This window comes from Atractosteus spatula, chromosome 13 (genome assembly GCF_055471065.1).
Source record: "Atractosteus spatula isolate fAtrSpa1 chromosome 13, fAtrSpa1.hap1, whole genome shotgun sequence".
Lineage (NCBI taxonomy): Eukaryota > Metazoa > Chordata > Actinopteri > Semionotiformes > Lepisosteidae > Atractosteus > Atractosteus spatula.
Genome location: NC_142718.1, coordinates 19,543,294 through 19,566,266, shown reverse-complemented (window position 1 = coordinate 19,566,266; position 22,973 = coordinate 19,543,294). Strand labels below are relative to the sequence as shown.

At 37.0% G+C, this 22,973-nt stretch overlaps 1 protein-coding gene across 3 annotated transcripts in view; it reads right to left on the bottom strand.

Annotated features, from left to right (window-relative positions):
* Window positions 1-22,973, bottom strand: part of obsl1a (obscurin like cytoskeletal adaptor 1a) — a 73,804-nt gene that overhangs the window by 24,572 nt on the left and 26,259 nt on the right. The window contains exons 5-23 of one of the 3 annotated variants that reach the window (XM_088930155.1): window positions 22,271-22,531; window positions 21,391-21,696; window positions 20,511-20,777; window positions 19,977-20,252; window positions 19,370-19,645; window positions 18,616-18,888; window positions 17,712-17,987; window positions 17,049-17,324; window positions 16,386-16,661; window positions 15,724-15,999; window positions 12,547-12,822; window positions 10,989-11,264; window positions 10,264-10,539; window positions 8,983-9,255; window positions 7,920-8,195; window positions 7,005-7,280; window positions 6,439-6,711; window positions 5,666-5,941; window positions 1,258-1,533 (exon numbers count right to left, since the gene is read on the bottom strand). In XM_088930155.1, the coding sequence (XP_088786281.1) occupies window positions 1,258-1,533; window positions 5,666-5,941; window positions 6,439-6,711; window positions 7,005-7,280; window positions 7,920-8,195; window positions 8,983-9,255; window positions 10,264-10,539; window positions 10,989-11,264; window positions 12,547-12,822; window positions 15,724-15,999; window positions 16,386-16,661; window positions 17,049-17,324; window positions 17,712-17,987; window positions 18,616-18,888; window positions 19,370-19,645; window positions 19,977-20,252; window positions 20,511-20,777; window positions 21,391-21,696; window positions 22,271-22,531 (5,241 nt within the window). The remainder of the gene's footprint in view (window positions 1-1,257; window positions 1,534-5,665; window positions 5,942-6,438; window positions 6,712-7,004; window positions 7,281-7,919; window positions 8,196-8,982; window positions 9,256-10,263; window positions 10,540-10,988; window positions 11,265-12,546; window positions 12,823-15,723; window positions 16,000-16,385; window positions 16,662-17,048; window positions 17,325-17,711; window positions 17,988-18,615; window positions 18,889-19,369; window positions 19,646-19,976; window positions 20,253-20,510; window positions 20,778-21,390; window positions 21,697-22,270; window positions 22,532-22,973) is intronic. The other 2 variants (XM_088930156.1, XM_088930157.1) reach the window with 2 other exon arrangements.

Below are 22,973 nucleotides of genomic sequence, written 5' to 3'. Positions count from 1 at the left end.
GGACAAAGAAGTGTTTTCACTAAATTACAGAAGGTGGCCAAAGCACATGACTGATCATCTTTTCGTGAACACAATTTTATCATGTATACAGTATAATATAGCACGTCCCACCAGATTTCAAACCTCTACAACATGCACTTTCAGAGAATAATAATTTTCATAATTTCTTATTTACATTCTAACACAACAGAGTATAGAGTTTTTAAGATAAATTGCAGTCTAACATAATTGGCTTTGAAATGCTGCTAAATTTCATAACTTTTCATACAAGAGTTTGGATTTCATGCACATTTCAGAAAAAAGGTAGAAGAAAAAAGAAGAATCTAAGTGATTAAAATGTAGTTTCAGCAACTTTTTTGCTGGGTCCCCTAATAAGAATGGTGGCAATTCAAAATGAAAACATGAGATTTTAAGGAACTGTTTGCAATTTAGAAAAAGTACTGTATGTGACTATGCTATGGTATTTTGTTCTTTTAACACTTTTGGGCACCGGTGAGAGCTGAGAAAATACATTCTATAAACTAATCCATTAATCATTGTCTCACTACACTTATGAAGGGCTGTTGAAAACTTTTTCCATGCAACATAGACATTTATATATAGATTTTAAATGTATGCCCCTATACTATTATAATACACTGCTCCAGGAAACTTCACCCCAGTACTTCATCATGCTTAGCAGAATGTTTTTCCTCTGACCCTCTTTTAGTTTGTAGCCCCTCTACAATTACACCATGATACTATAGAGCTTTAGTACTGTCTCATTTTGAGCAGACAAAATTTCCCCTTTGTGATGCCCACAGCATATTACAGCTGAATTTTTCATATAGTTAAAAACGGTTACATTCTTAATGGTGTTGTTGGGACTAATTTAGCATTTCTGTAAAATGTTTAGTAAATGTATGAAGCACTTTGGCATTTCAGAAAATTTGAATTTTTTGTTAAAACAATTAACTTTAGATTAATACATCAATTATTATTCATTCATTTTAATACTGCAAAGAATTAAAAAAAGTTTAGTTTAAATGCTAAACTTACCTTTTCATAAATCAAGATGTAATGAAATGTAAGTATTCTCAATTGCAGTTAATGTACAGTATTTTAAAAAATGTCTTTCCTGCTTCTCTGAGTTAGGCTTTTAGCAAAGCGGGGAGTTAAAGTTTAACTGTAGGAGGGGTTGAGAAAATCTAAACAAATGATCTGATGAGCTAAAAGCATGTTCTGGTAGATACTGCTTTGTGCTGCTCCATATCTCACCATTGATTTTAACTTTGAAGTTCATCACATCTTCCTTGGCATCACAGATATAATTTCCTGCGTCCTCTAGACTGGCAGAGTGTATAAGTAGTTGACGGAGGACACCATCCTCAATGATGCTGATGCCTCTGCTTTCTTCGATCTCCACTCCTTCCTTCTTCCAGCACACCACAGCATTTGAGCGGGAAACCTCACACTCAAGTGTCACTGGCTCCCCAACAAAGCCTTTCATGGTGCCAGCAGCTTTTTGTGGATGCACAAACTTCACAGGAGGTTCTACACATAAAAAGTCACAATTATTAATTGAATCACAAACTGTAAAACACTCCACAGTTGACTTAAAAATTCTATGACACTAAAAAAACATAAATAAACATAAATAAAACACATCTTAAGTTTATGCAAAGTACAGCACATTATTCCTTCACGTACAGTACTTATCACATATTGTAGAATTTATCTCAATAAAAACTCATCATACAGATGCAGCCATTCAAAATGCGCGGGCGATACCGCATTATTTTCCGGTACGCTGTACGCAGTCTACCGCAAGCTACCGGTAAATACCGCGAGTTACCGGTAAATACCGCTAGCAAAATAATAGTATCCGGAATTTCCGCAAGGTGGAGCTAATAAAGCTCAACCTCTCATGTTTGAGCTGTAGCCATCAAAGTCTTTAACGAAGATATTAATAATAGTATTAATAATAAATGACCTTGGACAAGCTGTAAACTCAAAGTATTGCCCTGGTCCACATTCTTTTTTTCATTGACCGTCTTTGTAAAAGTAACGCCACAGCATTTCGCAATCACGCATTTTTTTCCAATCATGCAAAGTACAGTGATTCACCATGCCTTTCACATGCTCATAAAAGAGATTGATTTAGGGACATAAACATATTACCGTATGCAAACTGTACTGTATACAGTATGTATATGTATATTTAATGTCTTAACTGTGCCCGTTTAAGTATTGAATATTCATATCTAATTTTACCACTGAAGGGAAATCTTAGTAGCTGAGCATAAAAACAATAGGAGCATACTGCAACGCGTGTGAAGGCCATAAACGATATTAATTTTGGAACATAAACATACAGTATATGGCTGGTCTCGGTACTTTAAAGAAAACATACACGAAACATGGTTTCATTATGACCAGAATCTTGAGATATTTTTAACTTGATTTACAGTATTTGAGAGGTATGTCTTAACACCGATACTACAGTGCTTAAGTACTACTCACGTATATGTTTCTAGGTTTATATTATGCATTTCATACGGTCAAATTACTTTTGAGCAACTAATAAGAAGCGCGAAACGGTATGCGTTTTACTTTCGTTTCGTGCTGGGACCCGTGGATTGATTAGAGATATCAAGTACATACAAGTCATTTTTTAAATGTTGTAGTTCGTCTTGAAAAAATGTTACGAGTACATCATCTATCAACAATTACACAGGTTCTGTTTCCATATTGCGGATTTTGGTTACGTAATATTATTTTCTAGATTTCACGTTGTGAATATATGATTTGGGCAAACAGAGCCGCAAAGAAGTACATTATGGGTTGTTGTTTTTTTTTGCAGTTTTATCTAGAACAAGCGATGCTTAAACCTTTGTCTGATTCTTGTGAAACTATCCACACGACAGTTACAGTACCTAGGAGTTGACTTCAGTGATGTCACTGATGGGATGTTTCTAAAAATCCATCCTCTGTAAAACGTCTTCTCTAGTTGTCCTGCATATGTATTCGCTAATGAAGCTGTGTGTTCTGAGCCTGGATCTCTACATTTCTGTATGAACCACCTTAGAGGGCTAAAGACAGCTTGTGTTTAAATTGAGTGTAAGGCAATTTATGCTTCTAAAGTCATGGTCAGCATTTTTGTACTGTGCTGTAAACTTGTTCTGTGCCTAGTCACATTATTTTATAGCGTTTTCATAGCGTTATCAAATCTGGTGGCGCTGTGTTAGTTTCCTGACTCCCATGTCACATGGTCTGTGATTGTAACCTGTAATACCGGTTTAATTCGTCACAGCCAGCACTCCGGTTGTAAAGTAGAAGCAGGCGAGATTTCCAGCGAAAAACACCTCCCCCTTCTTCAGGTGTGAGGGTCTTCTGCTCAGAATGAAACGCTAAAATGTAATGTAGGCTCTGAATGGGTTCTGACTTGCTTTAACAAAATATGTTTACAAATCCTTTCACCTGGCATTTTCGTAGTTAGAAATTATGGAACGCTCTGTTAAAAGCAAGGGAGTTTTTATGTCCGTTGCAGTTCTTTTGCAACATGAATATAATTATATCGTTATTAATTTCTTGAGATACGCGATTCCATATTATATTCCCTTTTAATCAAATTCTAAAAGTATGCTTGTTGACTCCGGTATCGCGTTAGTTAAAGACTTCGATGCTTAAAATGTTTAGGAGAAATGGAATACTGGTGTGTATGTTTTCTTTAAAGTACCGAGACCAGCCATATACTGTATGTTTAAGTTCCAAAATTAATATCGTTTATGGACTTCACACGCGTTGCAGTATGCTCCTATTCTTTTTATGCTCAGGCACTAAGTAAAAGGAGATGCTTCATATTGCTTGACTAATTTTAAAAACTAAGTTAGAAATGCAGACGCTCCCTCGGTGCGCTGCTCTGGTGCGCCGGCTCTTACACAGTGCCTGTCTGCCGTAAGCGTTACAATATACATACCCAACACTGCTTGTACCCATCTGTCATGCAAATAAAACACCTTGAATTGAATTGAATTGAGGGGAGAGGGGGGAATACTAAAGGCAATACTGGCTCAATACCCTCGATGGGCTTTGACGTGCTAATGCGTTGGTTTAACAGTCCGGGTGTGGCAGGCTTCCAATGTCAACTCGACTCGATTGGAAGACAATGAACGTATTTTGTGATATTTAGAAATATAAATTTGTTTGGTGCGAGTGAGGTTTTATTTAATCTCTGACCAAGGGAAACGTTTCATTTTTTCAAAGAAATGTTTGTTAAAAAATAAAGTCATAGTTCTATGGGATTCAATCACAGACCATGTGACAAGGGAGTCAGGAAACTACTCTAACACACAGCGCCACCGGATTTAATAACGCAATAAAAACGCTATAAAATAATGTGACTAGGCACAGAAAAAGTTTACAGCACAGTACAATAATAAATGCTGACCATGACTTTAGAAGCATAAATTACCTTACACTCAATTTAAACACAAGCTGTCTTTCTGTATGAACCTCTAAGCTGGTTCATACAGAAAATGTAGAAATGCATTAGCCTGATTATGATTAAAAAACACATAATTAAACACGCGTTTGCGATTTAAATCAGAACACGATTTAAATCAATATAAATGTTTATATTGTAACGCATACTGTCCAGCCTCCATTTCTCTATAAAAATTTACTCTGTTGCACACACACACACAATAGAAGGAGGAACCGCTGTCAGAAGGGAAGATATGTTCAAAATATCGCAAATATCGTTCATGTTGCGATATTTTGAAATATAAAAGTCAATTTATTGTCCATAATATCGCTATTCTATTTTTTCGAAGAAATGTTTGTTAAAAGAAAAGTCCGGCACCAGCTGGATTCGATCACACAACCTCCCAGTTGCTAGTCACGCACCTAGACCAGTCGGCTAGAAGACAGCTCGCATGAACAGGCAGGCGAAAAAGCCCTACACAGCCCTGTCGCAGCACACGAATACCGTTATTAAATTCTTTAGATACGCGATTCCATATTATATTCCCTTTTAATCAAATTCTAAAAGTATGCTTGTTGACTCCGGTATCATGTTAGTTAAAGACTTCAAAGCTTAAAATGTTTAGGGAGAAATGGAATACTGGTGTGTATTTTTTTCTTTAAAGTACCAAGACCAGCTACAGTATATACTGTATGTTTATGTTCCAAAATTAATATCGTTTATGGCCTTCACACGCGTTACAGTATGCTCCTATTCTTTTTATGCTCAGCTACTAAGATTTCCCTTCAGTGGTAAAATTCAATATCTACAACGGGCACAGCAAAGACGTTTTTACTGTAAGTCTTTCTACGACAGACCAACGGACCACGAGTGCCCCTGTCGGTCAACCAATCACGTACTGCGGTGCCACGCGTCATCTTGCGTCATACTGAGCGACGTCACCTGCGGTACGTGTCTGTGACGCGCACTTTGAATGGCTGCATCTGTAAGTCCATGTTTCTTACGGTAAGTGTATCACAAATTTGTAAATATATGTATAGTATATATTGTTTAGCTTTCACTCAAAAGACAAAAAGGGAAACATTTATTGAAAGAGGCTGTACATAAAATTCCATCTTATTTTAAAACCCTAGGTGAGCTTTCCCCATTAACTCACATAACTTTATTAGGTATTGGAAATAGGAGGTCAAAATATAGTACCTGAGATCTTCACAAGAAAAGTTAATGAATCATCAACAGCATCACACACATATTCAGCAGAGTCTAGAATAGTAGTCTTGGGGATGATGAGCCTCCTGTGGACTCCCTCAGTTTCTAAAATCAGGTTGTCGTTCTCTTCTACCTCGAGTCCATCTCGGTACCAGCGTACTATTGCATTAGATCTTGAAACCTCACAGCTCAACACCAGTCTCTCGCAGGTGCGATGATTTAATTCCAGTGGAGACTGGCTCGGAGACACTATATGGACCGCAGGTTCTAAAAGGGAGATGTATTTAATAAGTCATTGAGGAGTCAACCCAAATCTTCAGAACACAAATTTAAAAGGTCAATTTTGTAGAAATTTCAATAATGAGATGAACATAAGTTTTTTCTTTTAATGAAAGAATATAGCAATACTTTGGAAACATCAATTATCTTATCAGTATGATTCAATTCAATTAAATCTTGACGTGAACCAGAGTCTTGTTCAAGGAGATCGAAATGAATATGAGTCAATAACAGGCTGACACTGGAATATGCCAGTTAAAATCAATGAATAGTTTAGCTTTGATTTAGCTACATTCATTATGAAACATTCTGCACATGGAACACATTTTCAGTCAGCAAACCACTTTTTTTTAAATGTAAAGAATAATAAGTTCAAACTTAATCTTATTTTAAATCCACAAACACGTGAAACTAAACAATATTTGGAAATCACAAAGAGTCCATTATCAAGAACATGATATTTATCTCTACAGGCCATTACATACCTGTTACAGTGACCTGAAAGAAAATGGAATCATCTGCAGTATCACAGACATATTCTCCTGTATCCTCAGTGGAACTATTAAGGATAACTAATCTTCTATAAGGACCTTCAGACTTAAATTTGATATTCTGTGTCTCCTGGAGTTCCTGACCATCTTTGTACCAATGCACTGCGCTATTGGAGCGTGAAAGCTCACAACTTAGGACTATTTCTTCTGAAACATGTCGCTCGAGATGCACATCCTCCCTTGGATGGACTATAGTCACTGGTGGTTCTACAACAGGAATAACGTGATTAGGAAAAATATATCACAATCAAAAAAAGTGTTTGACACGGTATCAAATACTAAGCCCAAAATAATTGATTTCAAGAAGATAAGAAAACAGATGCAAGGAGTAAGAGTCTTTTGATAATAATTTAAATCAAAATACATTTTCACTTTATGCATTATCTAGATTTTATCTGAGAGTTACGTTTTACTTTTCTGTATTCTAGTAACTAGGTATTGCACTTGTTTTCCGGAAGACTTATGAAAAATAAAGTTTCTGAAACAAGATAAACACATACCTCGTACATTAACCTTGAAAATTAGTGCACTGTCTCCTGCACGGCAAGTGTACATGCCAGAGTCTGATAGGTTGGTTGACTGGATTATAAGACGCCTCATGGTTCCATCAGATTGCACAGAAATGTTGTCACTTGGTTTGATTTCAACTCCATCCTTATACCAATGTGCATCAACATCAGGTCTTGAGAGTTCACAGTACAGAACAACAAGTTCAGATTCAACAACACTTTTGTGAAGATCTTCCTCATGGACTTCTATGAACTTGACAGGAGGGGCTGGAGATAAACAGACATAGCTCTACAGTTATTTGTCTAGAAATACTTTGAAGTGTAATCTCTGCTCTATCTAAATGGCATAAATCATTTTTAATGCATGCATAAACTAGAAGCTGTAAACTAATAAGAATGATTGCTTAAAACAATGTCACCACTGTAGAAGCAAAGGTACATTTTGGTTAATAAAAGCTATGAAATGTTTAAATGCTGTTAGCCTAGAAGAAGAGGAGGAAGAGTAAGAGGAAGAGTAAGAAGAAAAGCATGCTTTTTTCTGAAGAGGTTTCCTGTGTCTATCTGTTTTTAGCCTGTGAAAAGTATTAAGATATCTGATGAACGGAATATTTTCCACACGTACTTAGGCAAAAGGTAGACACATGACAAGAGACAGTACGAGCTTGCCTTAGCTAAAAGAAACACATACAGTAATACAGAAACACATCTGTACATACAGAGATGGATATTAGGATAAGGGTTAAATAGCTCAGAAAAGCACAACTGAAGGATTCCATCCTTTGTCCATTTTAAGAGCAGGAGTATTTTGATCAAACAAATGAAATTAGAAATTTGATGAATTTGTTAGCTGTTCTTTGAAGGGAATTAGCGGAAAACAAGGTTCTTCTAGTTCGTTTTGCATGTCACCTTTAACATCCACATAAAATTCTCTGACATCATCAGCAGTTTTACAGCTGTACACCCCAGAGCGGGAGAACTGAGCTGATTGGATGATCAGTCTCCTCAAGTTGCCCTCTGATTGGATGTCTATGCCACTGTGTGGGAGAAGCTTTGTTCCATCTTTGTACCAGCTGACTTGGGCAGTAGGGTCTGAGAGCTCGCAGTGCAGCACAATCGGACAGCCTGCTTCAATGGACTTGTGCATCTCAGCTTCAGGAAGAGCTGTGAACTTCACTGGTGGAGCTTTGGGTATTTTCATTTGTTTAAAGAAAAAAGATTTAAGAAATGGTTTCACATCATCATCTGTATATAATTTACAGAATACAAACAATGTAAATGTGTTTTCTTTAAGGGCAGTATAATTTTATCATAATTTAAGTTAAAACAGACAATTGTGAAGATGGATTAGAATATTGCATTTGAAGTTTGTGTTGGTGAGTTGCAGACATAGACACTAAAAGACATACTCTAACAGAGTGAAGGTTTTCAATTTTTTGTTAATTTCTCAGTTTATACAGTATATATAGCATTCATCTTGCTTACTTCATTTTAAAAGATTGCTTTGTGATTGGTAATGCATTATTTGGTTACCCTAGAGACTGCTGCCCTAGGGATGTTTAAGATATGCATTTGCTGTTCTTAGCATCTTAAGATGAACGTGAACTACAAATTACACAATTTTAAAAACAAAATTTTATCATAATTTAATTCTTAATATGTGTGCTGATGCCTTCAATACTGATCCTTTTCATAATTATTTTATTCAAATGTAAAGAGCTGTTTTTGCCATGCATTTTCAAGGGCTTTGGGGACTGCAAGTTAAAACAATAAGAATATTTGAGTCTGTAGTGATAATGGAAGAGATTACTCATTATGATGCTTCTTCTACAATATCTCACAAAGCATATTTAGTTATTATTTGTTACAATTCAAGGTTGATGGAAAAATAAGGTGTTTTAGTGAATGAAGCAATACCTAATAACTCACAGAAGTATTTAGTAGATTGGATGGAAATTATTTTTAAAATCACCTTCAACATCCACCTTGAATTTTATAACATCTTCAACAGCATCACAGCTGTAAACCCCAGAGTGGGCCAGATCTGCTGATTGGATAATCATTCTCCTTGTGGTGCCCTCTGATTGGATGTCTATGCCACTCTGTGGGAGGAGCTTTGTTCCATCCTTGTACCAGCAGACCTGGGCAGTGGGGTCTGACACCTCACAGTGCAGCACAATGGGGCAGCCTGCTTCAGTGGACTTATCCCTCTCAGACTCAGGAGTTGTAAACCTCACTGGTGGAGCTACAGGTGTTTATTTTTTTAAAAGAAAAACATTTCAATGTGTTTAATCTCTTGGATTTTAAACTATTTCAAGTTAAAACCTTTGTAGATAGCGCTTAGTGCATTTTTTGTAGCTGATTTAATTACTTAAAGCAACAACATATACTTTAAAAGCATTATGTGTTTCGTACTTAAAAGTTTGTATTATATATATTGTAAGTGCAAACTGTATCAACCTAAAGCAAAGTAACTCAGCATAGAAATATTATAAACAGTTATTTCAAAAAAAGAAAAAAGTAACTAAGTACAAAGAAAAGTTCTTGTATCTCACTAATTTTGTGTAAATATCAACCATAAACATAGTGAAATATAATTCTTCCTACAGTAAGCAGTTATACTGACTTTTTACAGTTGTAAAAAATCTCAGTATATTTTAACAAATGAAATAACACACACCTTAATCAATTTAGTCATTAATCCCACAAAAGGATTAAATAACTGAATGTTAATATATATTATTGGTGGAGGGTAAAATAATACTTATCCAAAAAGATTTCCTGTGGAGAATACAATATTGTTTTTGAGACTGGCTTCTTTTAGTTTTTTATTTAGTTTTTGAAGGAGGTGACAAGAAATGCAAGAGCTATTCATGTTCTAAGTTTGTGTGTTACAGCTGAAAATGCTTCCTTTAACAATTGAAATAGGAAGAATGGAGTTTTATACGTATATTGTATAATTATCTCAACTATTGGTGCCCTTTGGCACCAGCAAACATCCACTTTCACACATCATCTTGAGTTCTGAGGAGTTATGATGCAATTTATAATCAAGAGTTGTTTCTATTTAGAGATTTACCATCTCTAAAGGGAAGAGACTAGTGTTATGTTTAAGGTGTTAGGATTTTTGCACCTTTGCAGTTTTCACTGATCAAATGTTACTATTCAAGACTGACCAGTATCTGGATAATGTATTTAGTATCACACAGAATTTGTTAGTGGCTAAGATTTTAAAAAGTATTTTAAAAATCACCTTTAACATCCACATTAAAATGTATGGCATCATCAATGGAATTACAGCTGTACACCCCAGAGTGGGCCATCTCTGCTGACTGAATGATCAATTTCCTCATGCAGCCCTCTGATTGGATGTCTATGCCATCCTGTGGGAGAAGCTCTGATCCATCCTTGTACCAGCAGACCTGGGCAGTAGGGTCTGAGATTTCACAATACAATGTAACAGGGCAGCCTGCTTCAATGGACTTGTTCCTCTCAACTCCATCAAGATCTCTGAACCTCACTGGTGGAGCTATGGGTATAGTAAAAGAAATATTTTGCAGGGAAATTAATGGTAAGCTACTGTATATCAATTTGAAGAAAACATTTACTGTATATCGCAAGTGCTTATTTTTAAAAAAGTAAGCAAAATAGTAGGAGTATGGTGTAATAAAGTTTTTTAGGTTCATTTACATAAAATATCATTTGTTTTACATTACTATCTGTTATTTAGGAAAGTGTTGTAAACTTCTTTTAAAACATGAGATCTTAGGGAGGATTAATAATTTGAATAGAATTCTATACTTAATGTGTATATACAGTAGAAGACTTAAAATGCTGTACACATCTCTGGCCATATTGTACTGTATATTACATTTAATGACTAACATTAAGCAGAACTATTGTTAAAGAACATGAAAGTTACATATTAGAAAATCTTGTTAGTAATTTGGACATAAATAAAAGTATGCTACAATTCACCTTTAACATCCACTGTGAATTTCATGACATCATCAACAGTGTTGCAGCTGTACACCCCAGAATGTGATAGGCTTGCTGATTGGATGACCAGTCTCCTCACACTGCTCTCTGATTGGATGTCTATGTCACTCTGTGGGAGGAGCTTTGTTCCATCCTTGTACCAGCAGACCTGGGCGGTGGGGTCTGATACCTTACAGTGCAGCACAATGGGGCAGCCTGCTTCAGTGGACTTATTCCTCTCAGACTCAGGAAGAGCTGTGAACCTCACTGGTGGAGCTAAAGGTGTTTAAATTCATATTCAAGAAAAAAAATATAAATGACTATCTTGGAAATAGATGAAGATATTATATTTACAGCAGTTGTTTTGTGCAACATGTGTAAGACGTGTATTTCTTTCTTTTTAGTCTTTTCTGTCCAATTAGCCTTTGCATGTTTCCTTTCAGCCCTCACGCTGATGAAGGTTTTCATATAGTCAGGGCTTAATTTATGATGAACAATTTAATATCAAGTGCCTAAAAAGGGGGTTCCCAATACTGGTCCTTGGGGGCCTGTTTTTCTATAGGTTTTCTGGATCTCTTTAAAGCACCAGCAGCAGGAGAACTGGGAAAAGCTGTTGAACTGGTTAAATTAAGCCAATGATGAGCTGATTCAGGTTAAAGCCCACCTGGACTGGAGGTCTGTAGAGATACTGGCCCACCAGGACTATGGCTAAGGAACACTGTCCTAAAATATTAAAATTTCCTTCTGGCAACACTTCAAAATAGCTAGGTTGTTAACTTTACTACAAATAAAATGCTCATACTAGTAAAATATAGAGCTGGGTTCTTGCCCATGCTACATTTCTAGTAACCCTCCCATTTGGTTTTTTACATGTTCACAACATCTGATATGTGGGTGTACACAGTACTATTCTGTTCTTGCTCCTGTTTCTCTTTCAGTTTTTTGTAATCCTTTACTGTCTATCAATGTACTTCATATATTTGTCTTGAAATTATGGCTTAACAGCACATCAGAAGATTTGGATTAAAGAACAAAATATTTCATTTTTGTGATCTTGCGATTTTTGTGTTGTATTAGGATATAGTGATTTCTGGTTTTGTAATGACCAAACAACATTATTTTAAGATAATTCTGTGTTTTAGACCTAAAACCTTAAAGATGTTCTGAAAATCTAAAGCCCTTAAGCAGACTTGTTCTTGTTAATGTTGCAGTACATTTAATACATCTACAAAAATAATTTAGACCTCAGTTCTTCATAAAAATAAGTTTTGTGAAGAAATTTCCCTAATTCTCTATATAATCACCCTCATATTTACCCTCTGTTATAATGTTGTTATAATTCTCCGGGGAAAGTTACTGTATATACTTTATATACTTCATTTATATATATATGGTGCATTATCCCAAGGATTTGTACAATACCACATCCCAACAAAAGAGATAGGTTCACCTTAAAGAAGTGAGATAATCATCTTTGGACTGTCCTGTCTTATTTTTCCCACCATATTATATAACATTTAATAATAAATTAAACATAAAAAAATAGAATTCAAATCACCTTTAACATCCACCTTGAATTTCATGACATCATCAACAGCGTCACAACTGTACACCCCAGAGTGGGCCAGCTCTGCTGATTGGATAATCATTCGTCTTGTGGTGCCCTCTGATTGGATGTCTATGCTACTCTGTGGGAGGAGCTTTGTTCCATCCTTGTACCAGCAAACCTGGGCAGTGGGGTCTGAAACCTCACAGTGCAGCACAATGGGGCAGCCTGCTTCAATGGACTTACTCCTCTCAGAATCTGGAAGAGCTGTGAATCTCACTGGTGGAGCTAAAGGTGTTTCAGTTCATTAAAAAAAAGCAAAATCAATTATCTTCCCGGGAAATACAAATTCTTACAGCATTTATAGCAAAACCTGATACAGCCCATGCTTGATTTAAAAATGAGAAATTTAATACAATATGTCTGTAAGATTCATATTCTGGGATTGCTCAGAAATTTCTAAGTTCTGGTCTTCATACAGTGTATCTGCCATACAATTTTAGATTTTATCTCTGGATATACTACTTCAACCAAATTGATTTCTTCTCAGTAATGACTCTTTTCCATTACTGGACCCTCTCTTATGTTGTTACAGAGGAAAATACCACAGCAATCAAAATGTACTAAAATTCTGGGTATCTGTAAATACAGTATTGCAACAGGACAGAGATTAGCCAAATGTGACAGTTATAGCTATGCTAAATCAAGCTCTTGTTACCTCAGAAAAGGCTTTGAATCACACCCATTCTACCCTTTTGTAATTTTACACTGAAATGACCATCCTGTCTTTTCTCTATTATAAATACAAAAGCGCTGATATACTGTAGTACATAGCCTTAGCTTTTTGTTGTTATTTTAAGAATGAGTGATTTCTTCTTCTGATGAAACCAAGTAACACTGGTTAAAGGAAGTCCATACAGTATATTTAGACATGGTTAGATTCAGTTAGATCCTAATAAATGTGAGATAGAGAAGAGATATGCGAAGTGTACTAGGCGTAGCTTGCCCGGCTGACAGCAGGTGTGGGCAGACCCTCCCTCTGTATTGTGAGGATTGAGCCAGGGAGTTGCTGCATGGGTGCAGACGGGTAGGGGGGAGGGGTATAAGAGAGATCCCACATACCCAGGTGCAAGACTTATATAGGCATGTGAGCAGAAGTGTGTGTGATTAGGATCTTCCTTTCCTCTGAAAGCCGCTAGTCAGCAAACAGGTGGCAGCACCACCGTCTAGCAGCAATAGCAAGACTAGCAAGCTTGGTGAACATGGGGAACCATCTGCTAGGAGACATGAATTCCTGCAGGCTCTGAATTGCGATGGAAAGCATTGTGGAAGAGAGTGGTACAGAGTGGTACACAACATAGCAATAGGACACCATGTTCAAACTATGTGATACAGAAGCGGAATAGGAATCACTTGCTGATGCAAGTAAGTGATGAAGATGTTGTTTTCTCGGTCTCTTGGTTTCCAGCCGTGTTGTATGAGCATGTTAATGACAATGTCGTCATTGTGTTTGTACTGGTTGCCATGGTGAGTTGCTGAGCGTGGAGGGAGGTAAGAAGAAAGCCACCAGGTATCAGTTACAGTAGCTGCACTAGACAGTTTGAGATCCAAAATCTATGGATGCAATAGAAAACACTGGTGACTGGAAGAGAAGTGTGGCATAGAAGGAGGAAAGTGCTACTGGTTAGCATGTAGCTGTGCAATCTAGTTTGAGATTGGAACTCTGCTGTGGTAGTGGAAAGCGATAGTGACCAGAAGAGCTGCTATTCCAGAAAAGTAGCCTGATGCAGAATGTGGCTACCCCAGAAGAGTAGCCTGATGCAGAATGTAATACGGAATGAGAACCTGAAACAACACAGAGCTGTTGTTTGCTGTGTTTAGCTAGATACAAATTAATTTAATCCTGAATCCCCCAAAATGTAAGAATAGAGCTATATATGTGGCTAGAGGCATAAGGGGAGAAAGAGCTGAAGGCCCACACTGACCAGTTGGACACCAGCAAAAAGGAATGGAGAAATGGCCTAGCTAGGGACAGTATGGGCATGAACGTGGAAGCCCCAGTCCGATGCAAACTGGCTCCATGCACACTTGCTCGCGGGGCAGAGTGGGAGTCAGTGACCAGGGGCTCCTGCAGTGGACAGTGACAAGAAGGACTGGGGAGAGTGGAAGAAACAAAATGGCATACATATGCTGGAGCCATAGGTATAGTGAGTTGGATATTTGACCAGAACCGGAGAAAGAAGTGGGGAGGGAGGAGAATGGAACAGGCAAATAAGAAAGAGAAAAAGGGAGAAAATTGTTGTGCAGGTAGCTGCTGCAGCTGCTCTAAGATTCTGGAGGCTTGCTGAAATCAGGGGACCTGAAAGAATAATGCAGACACTATGATCAGTGTAGAGGCACTGTCTTTGTGGTGAAGCACTGGAGCTAAAGAGGCGATAGCGACTCCAGTTCTGAATGAGTGCAATGAAAGTAATTTTGCCAAATGCGAAACACATCTATCTGCAACAAAGTGAGACAGAGTGTTGTGTGGATGTGCACTACTGTATATGAGAGATGTGCTACAGGAAGGCCTGGATGCAAGACTTACTGTATATATGCAGGCTAGCAGAAGTGTGTGGGATTAGGATCTAGCCTTCCTCCTGAATTTATGTTATAACTTGGTAATAATTTCATAAATGGAATTTATGGAATGCAAATTGAAAGCATATAACCTGCCTTATTGTAACATATTTTTATATAGTACATCTATAGACTATTTTAAGGTTATTATAAATATTCTTTTGTATTTAAGATAATTAAATTATGGACGAGGATTTTCCATAATTCTGTATATTATAGAGATCAGATTTTATCACTCTAATAAGAAAACTTATTAATAATCTCTTGAAAAATCCAAAGACAAATAGCAATGGATTGTTAATTTAATTTTTTTTTCAGGAGATTACTTTCAAGACTTTCTTTTTTCTCATATGAGATCTACATGGAGGAAAGATTAAAGTGCTCTTCAATATCAAGGTTTTGAAAGCATAATCAATTACCAAAATATGTAACAAAGTTTAGGGATCATTTCTCACCAGTTACATTTCACGTGAAAAACTAATATTGAGTAGACCACTTCAGGCATTTTGATAAAAATAATAGCACTTAAATTGTGTATTGTACTATTTAACAAATTATAATTTAAATCACCTTTGACATCCACCTTGAATTTCATGACATCATCAACAGAGTCACAGCTGTACACCCCAGAATGGGCCAGCTCTGCTGATTGGATAATCATTCTCCTTGTGGTGCCCTCTGATTGGATGTTTATGTCACTCTGTGGGAGGAGCTTTGTTCCATCCTTGTACCAGCAGACCTGAGCAGTGGGGTCTGATACCTTACAGTGCAGCACAATGGGGCAGCCTGCTTCAGTGGACTTATCCCTCTCAGACTCAGGAAGAGCTGTGAACCTCACTGGTGGAGCTACAGAAGTTGTAATTAATTTGAAGAAAAACAATATCAATTCATTGCCTTGGAAACAGCTATGGATTTTTCTAACATCTTTAGCAAAATTTGATAAAGCCAGAAATTAATTTACAAAATGGCAAATTGATCTGAATTGTAAAGAAACGTTGTACAGTATCTGGAAAAAATATAATTTTGCAGCGAATTTAGGTTTTGTGATTTCATTTCTGAAACCAAGTATCAGGATTTTAATAAAACTGTAAATCTGATGCCAAGCCTTAAAGACGAAGTGTTGCCGACTTAAAGCCCTTAAACTATTTTAGATATGTTCATGTTTCAATGAGCACAGTCTATCTCTAAGTTAAATTACTAATGTTTTTATTTAAAAATATGCGTTAAATCACCTTTAACTTTCACTGTGAATTTTATGACATCATCAACAGCGTCACAGCTGTACACCCCAGAGTGGGCCAGCTCTGCTGATTGGATAATCATTCTCCTTGTGGTGCCCTCTGATTGGATGTTTATGTCACTCTGTGGGAGGAGCTTTGTTCCATCCTTGTACCAGCAGACCTGGGCAGTGGGGTCTGATACCTCACAGTGCAGCACAATGGGGAAGCCTGCTTCAGTGGACTTATCCCTCTCAGACTCAGGAAGAGCTGTGAACCTCACTGGTGGAGCTACAGAAGTTGTAATTAATTTGAAGAAAAACAATATCAATTCATTGCCTTGGAAACAGCTATGGATTTTTCTAACATCTTTAGCAAAATTTGATAAAGCCAGAAATTAATTTACAAAATGGCAAATTGATCTGAATTGTAAAGAAACGTTGTACAGTATCTGGAAAAAATATAATTTTGCAGCGAATTTAGGTTTTGTGATTTCATTTCTGAAACCAAGTATCAGGATTTTAATAAAACTGTAAATCTGATGCCAAGCCTTAAAGACGAAGTGTTGCCGACTTAAAGCCCTTAAACTATTTTAGATATGTTCATGTTTCAATGAGCACAGTCTATCTCTAAGTTAAATTACTAATGTTTTTTATTTAAAAATATGCGTTAAATCACCTTTAACTTTCACTGTGAATTTTATGACATCATCAACAGCGTCACAGCTGTACACCCCAGAGTGGGCCAGCTCTGCTGATTGGATAATCATTCTCCTTGTGGTGCCCTCTGATTGGATGTTTATGTCACTCTGTGGGAGGAGCTTTGTTCCATCCTTGTACCAGCAGACCTGGGCAGTGGGGTCTGATACCTCACAGTGCAGCACAATGGGGCAGCCTGCTTCAGTGGACTTATCCCTCTCAGACTCAGGAAGATCTGTGAACCTCACTGGTGGAGCTACAGAAGTTGTAATTAATTTGAAGAAAAACAATATCAAATCATTGCCTTGGAAACAGCTATGGATTTTTCTAACATCTTTAGCAAAATTTGATAAAGCCAGAAATTAATTTACAAAATGGCAAATTGATCTGAATTGTAAAGAAACGTTGTACAGTATCTGGAAAAAATATAATTTTGCAGCGAATTTAGGTTTTGTGATTTCATTTCTGAAACCAAGTATCAGGATTTTAATAAAACTGTAAATCTGATGCCAAGCCTTAAAGACGAAGTGTTGCCGACTTAAAGCCCTTAAACTATTTTAGATATGTTCATGTTTCAATGAGCACAGTCTATCTCTAAGTTAAATTACTAATGTTTTTTATTTAAAAATATGCGTTAAATCACCTTTAACTTTCACTGTGAATTTTATGACATCATCAACAGCGTCACAGCTGTACACCCCAGAGTGGGCCAGCTCTGCTGATTGGATAGTCATTCTCCTTGTGGTGCCCTCTGATTGGATGTTTATGTCACTCTGTGGGAGGAGCTTTGTTCCATCCTTGTACCAGCAGACCTGGGCAGTGGGGTCTGATACCTCACAGTGCAGCACAATGGGGAAGCCTGCTTCAGTGGACTTATCCCTCTCAGAATCTGGAAGAGCTGTGAATCTCACTGGTGGAGCTACGGGTGTTTAAATTCATTTGATAAAAAACAAAGTGAGTGCATTGTCTTGGAAATAACTGATGATATTACAACATTTATAGCAAACTTTGATCTAAACAAATTATTAATAGTAATAAAGTTAAATGATTTCAGGTGTTAATATTGCTATCTGTACATGTATATTCTAGGACAGGCTGGTCCAATCCAGGTGCTACAGAGCTGTTCTGATCACACTTTTTCTAGTTTTCATAAATGAACCAATTCCAGAAGTTGACAAATTAGTAAATTAAGCCAAAATGGGATGATTTAGTTTGTTAAGAACTGAGATGGAATTAATCCAGCAGAGACACTTGCCCTTCTATACAAGGTTTAGAAACCTCTATTCTACGTGATCGTATGTCTTAATTTCGCAGCTTTTTCAAGGTTGAATATGATTTTTGCAATGAAAACAATTCACAGTGCTTTAAATAAATTGTATATATTTAATACATAATTACATATTTTATATTGATATTTGTTATATATAAAGCCTTAAAGAAGATGTCTAACTGACTGAATTCTCTGATGTTGATGTGTTATTGTTAAGGTGATAGTATTTATCATACATATGTGATGTTAAATTAATTGGTAATTATATTTAAATCACCTTTAACATCCACCATGTATTGTATGACATCATCAACAGCGTCACAGCTGTACACCCCAGAGTGGGCCAGCTCTGCTGATTGGATAATCATTCTCCTTGTGGTGCCCTCTGATTGGATGTCTATGCCACTCTGTGGGAGGAGCTTTGTTCCATCCTTGTACCAGCAGACCTGGGCAGTGGGGTCTGACACCTCACAGTGCAGCACAATGGGGCAGCCTGCTTCAGTGGACTTATTCCTCTCAGACTCAGGAAGAGCTGTGATTATTGGAGGAGCTACAGGTGTTTTAATTAATTTAAAGAAAGAATGATATTATCACTTTAAATGGTATTGCTGTATTGGAGCACATCACCAGCACCTATTTTTCCATCTCACAACAAAGAGGTAAAGAAATCATTACAAAATCTAGCTTAGTGTAAACCACTATCTTTGTCCACCCAAAGGCTCACTGTCAACTGGGCTGGATAACATTACTATCCAACTATGTAGAGACCAAATGAAATATACGGTATATGTTCATTCAGAATGTCAAAAGCCCTTCATGATCAAAGGCCTATCCTTCTCTCAAATAATACTCTATACTTCATCAACATCCTTTCTCTTTTTTTATTCCAGTATATTCCCAATTACTTGTAATTAAAAGCAGCTTTTTCACAGTACAAGTTTTAGCATATTCACTAGATTTACAGTAGATTGCATGAAAGACACACAGCACTAATATAAAATCCAATATTACTAAAAATAAACATAAGTCACCTTTAATGTCCATTTTGAAATGGATGGCATCATTATCTGTTTCACATCTGTATACCCCAGAGTGGTGCAAATCAGCTGATTGGATGACCAGTCTCCTCACGTTGCCCTCTGATTGGATGTCTATGCCACTGTGTGGGAGGAGTTTTACTCCATCTTTGTACCAGCAGACCTGGGCATTGGGGTCTGAGAGCTCGCACTGCAGTGCAATAGGGCAGCCTGCTTCAATGGATTTGATCCTCTCAGCCTCAGGTAGAGCTCTGAATCTCACTGGTGGAGCTACAGGTGTTTTGATTTGTTAGTTTAAGATACCAGCACCTTATACAACTTGTATTTTTTCTGACATGTGTCACTGGATCATAGTTTCATTATCTTCATATTTTAACTCTAAGGGTAACAAAGGTATCTATTAAGAAAGAGTGAACAAATCACTATCATAAGAGATTTTCTTACAGCGTGATGAAATTTGAATGTCTTGTCTGAGCGATATTTGTCTATTCTTTTAATTTATCATAAACATTTATACATCTTTATAATTAAGAGCTCATATCCATCATTAAGTTAGTAATCCTGATGGAAATCAAATCATTGCACTCTGGGTTCAACTCACCTTTAACTTCCACATGAAATCTCATGACATCATCAATGGCATCACAACTATAAACTCCAGAATGGGTGAACTCCGCTGACTGGATCACAAGCCTCCTCATGGTTCCTTCTGATTGTATGTGCAGACCTTCTATTGTGTGTAGCTCTACTCCATCTTTGTACCAGTGAACCATAGCAGTAGGGTCTGAAAGCTCACAGTAAAGCACAAGTGGGCTGCCTGCTTCAACAGTTTTTTTGCAATCCATCTCTGGGAGGGGTAAAAATTTCACCTGTGGAGCTGAAATATCAAAAATATAATTTATTTTCTAACATACTGTACATATCTGTGGCAAAACAAATCTGAGATGTCTTTACAGTTCATTGTACTCTCTAGCACTTTTCCTAATTATTTTTCTCAAGATATTACTTTCCTGTTTCTTTTGCACATAAAAAAATAAAATGGAATAGTAAGTAAAATAAAATCTTTTTAGTGTACTATTGGTGTTTTACACACCCACTTCTGGTCTAAAGCCAATGCAGAAAAAACCTACTGTACCTTGAATGTAGAGTGCTGCTGAATCTCTCACGCCATAGGCAATGAAAGTGATCTCAGTCCGGTTGTCAGTGTTCTGAGCACACCTGATGCACAGGGAATGGTGTGTGCGAGACCGATGCATGGAGAACCTTTCACCCTCTTGGATTTGAGTGCCATTCAAAAACCAGGTCCCAACCACACAGGCAGAAAGCTCAATGGAAAACTCTGCATCCTGGCCCTCCATTACTAATGCATCCTGTAGTGGGGTTTGTATTCGAGCCACAGGGACTGTGGGTAGATCATTCATTAGAAATTTCATTAATTACCATATTCGTTCAGCTACTGGAAAATTATAGAAAACATAAATATATTCAGCAGATCTACCCTGTCGTCTGATCTCAGACTTTTCTTCATTCTTCATCTATTGCATGTTGTTTTAATTGCACATCTACAAAAAATCTATATTGTTTTCTGTATTTTTAGTTGTACTTCATTGCAAGAACATAACATTTACTGTATAAGTGAGATAAGGTTCATCTTTGGGTGTCTTATGGTGTATTTTCCAGTACATGAAAGATAACAAAGAAAAACATTATACAGCATTTTAGATTCCAGATGCTGGGACACTGCTCATCAGTTTGTCTGCAGGAGTTAGCTATAACATATCAGACTAATGTTCTTCAATACTACAGCTACTGTATGTAGGAGCTACAGAGGTTTACTTTCATGATATGTTGGATAGGAATAGTATGCTTAGTGCTACTAAAGTTTTGTAAATAGGGTTAGTCAGTGCTTGTTGCACTTCAAGCTCTGATACTCAGCAAGTCTTTATAAATATTTTTCTACAGATTTCACTTATTAGACCCATAAGTCCAGAGTCAAATTTCATCAAAGGGCTTACCAAGATGGACAGATCCTGGGAACTCCACATGGCCACTCCTACCGTATTTGTTGACGCTGCAAATACGGAATCGATAGTCTGCCTCACAGGGTACGCTGTCCCCCAGGATCTCTACTGCAGTGGCTGAATCTGTGGTGAGACACTGCAGCCATTCTGGAGAGCTCAGCTCCTGCCTCTCCAGCACATAGCCAGAGGGGGGGTTCTTGCGTGAGTCATGAGCTGAAACCCAGGAGAGGAGTGCTGCATTGGCACGCTCTGTATTCATCTGTACACCCACAGGGGAGCTGGGAGGGCTGTGTCGGGCAGCTGAAGGAAGGAAGAACTTGTGTGTATTATGCACAAAACATTCTTTACATATTATATTGAACACTCTTGTTCTATAAATTAAAATACTGAATCATGGTGAAATCAAATTCTTTTTCTGGAATTATCAAATACTGATAATGTTCAACAACCTCAATTATCTTCATTTTCTTTTAAATTTAAATCACAGGGACTTTTCATTTGATTCGATACCTTTTCAGCAGATACACATATTTCACATATATTTCAGGCAGATACACATTTAGACCAAAAAGTGATATCTGTAGTTATTGTATGTAACTTTAATTTCTGCTACTGTATATGAATTACATTGTTTTCTTGAGCACAACTTAATGTGAAGTCATTTGAATACTAATATTTGTATTTTATTGTGATAAAAACTCCTTTTTTCATATCAAACCTTGGTTACAGACAAATTAAAAAAAACATCAGTGTTTTTCTTTATTTTTCTGTAACAAATCTGATGGGTTGTTGCTGCCATTCAAATAATTGGACTCATAAACACCCATCAGACCGCCTGCTACTATTGAGAATGAAATTATTATTAATTACTAACCTCTGACCCTAAGTTGTGATGACGTCTTGGATCTCCCAACTAAAAAGGTGACAACTCCAGAATCTTCGGGAGATGCATTAACAAAGACAAGTATGTGAGTTTTGCCAAAAGACTTTATGATGGTCTTGTGGGTTTCTCGGAGCTCTATGCCATCTTTGTACCAGTGAATGTCCATTTCTTCCTCTTCAACCTCCACACAGAATGCAGCATTCTCTTCTTCCAATACATCCACTTTTCGGGGTAGTTTACGTACAATGGTGCCTGTAGAAAGCGAGAAACATTTTGAAGAAAGAATGCAATGGTTGATCTTAAGCTTGAATTGAGTTTTTCACAATAACTATTTTTGGTCTATCTCAGACTGAAAATAATAATATAATATTGTTAAAGTTTTAGGTGACTGAGAATCATCTGTTGGATTTTAGATAAAGTTTGTGACACTTGGCAGAGTTAACACTTCTAGCTTCAAAGCTGAAAGAATGTTTGCTGAGGTCTGGGGGGTCCTTTCAGCGAAAACAATTAAAAACTGTACTTTAGTATACCTAGGTAAGTTGTGGGTTAATGATTGTCAAGGAGCAGTATAGAAATACACAATATAAAATCACATTAAGATCACAGAGACAAGGAAGAAGAGGAAGAAAGAAGAAGCAGGGAACAAGGAGAGGAGAGACAAGTTTCAGGAGGAGTTGAAGTTTGCACCAGATGA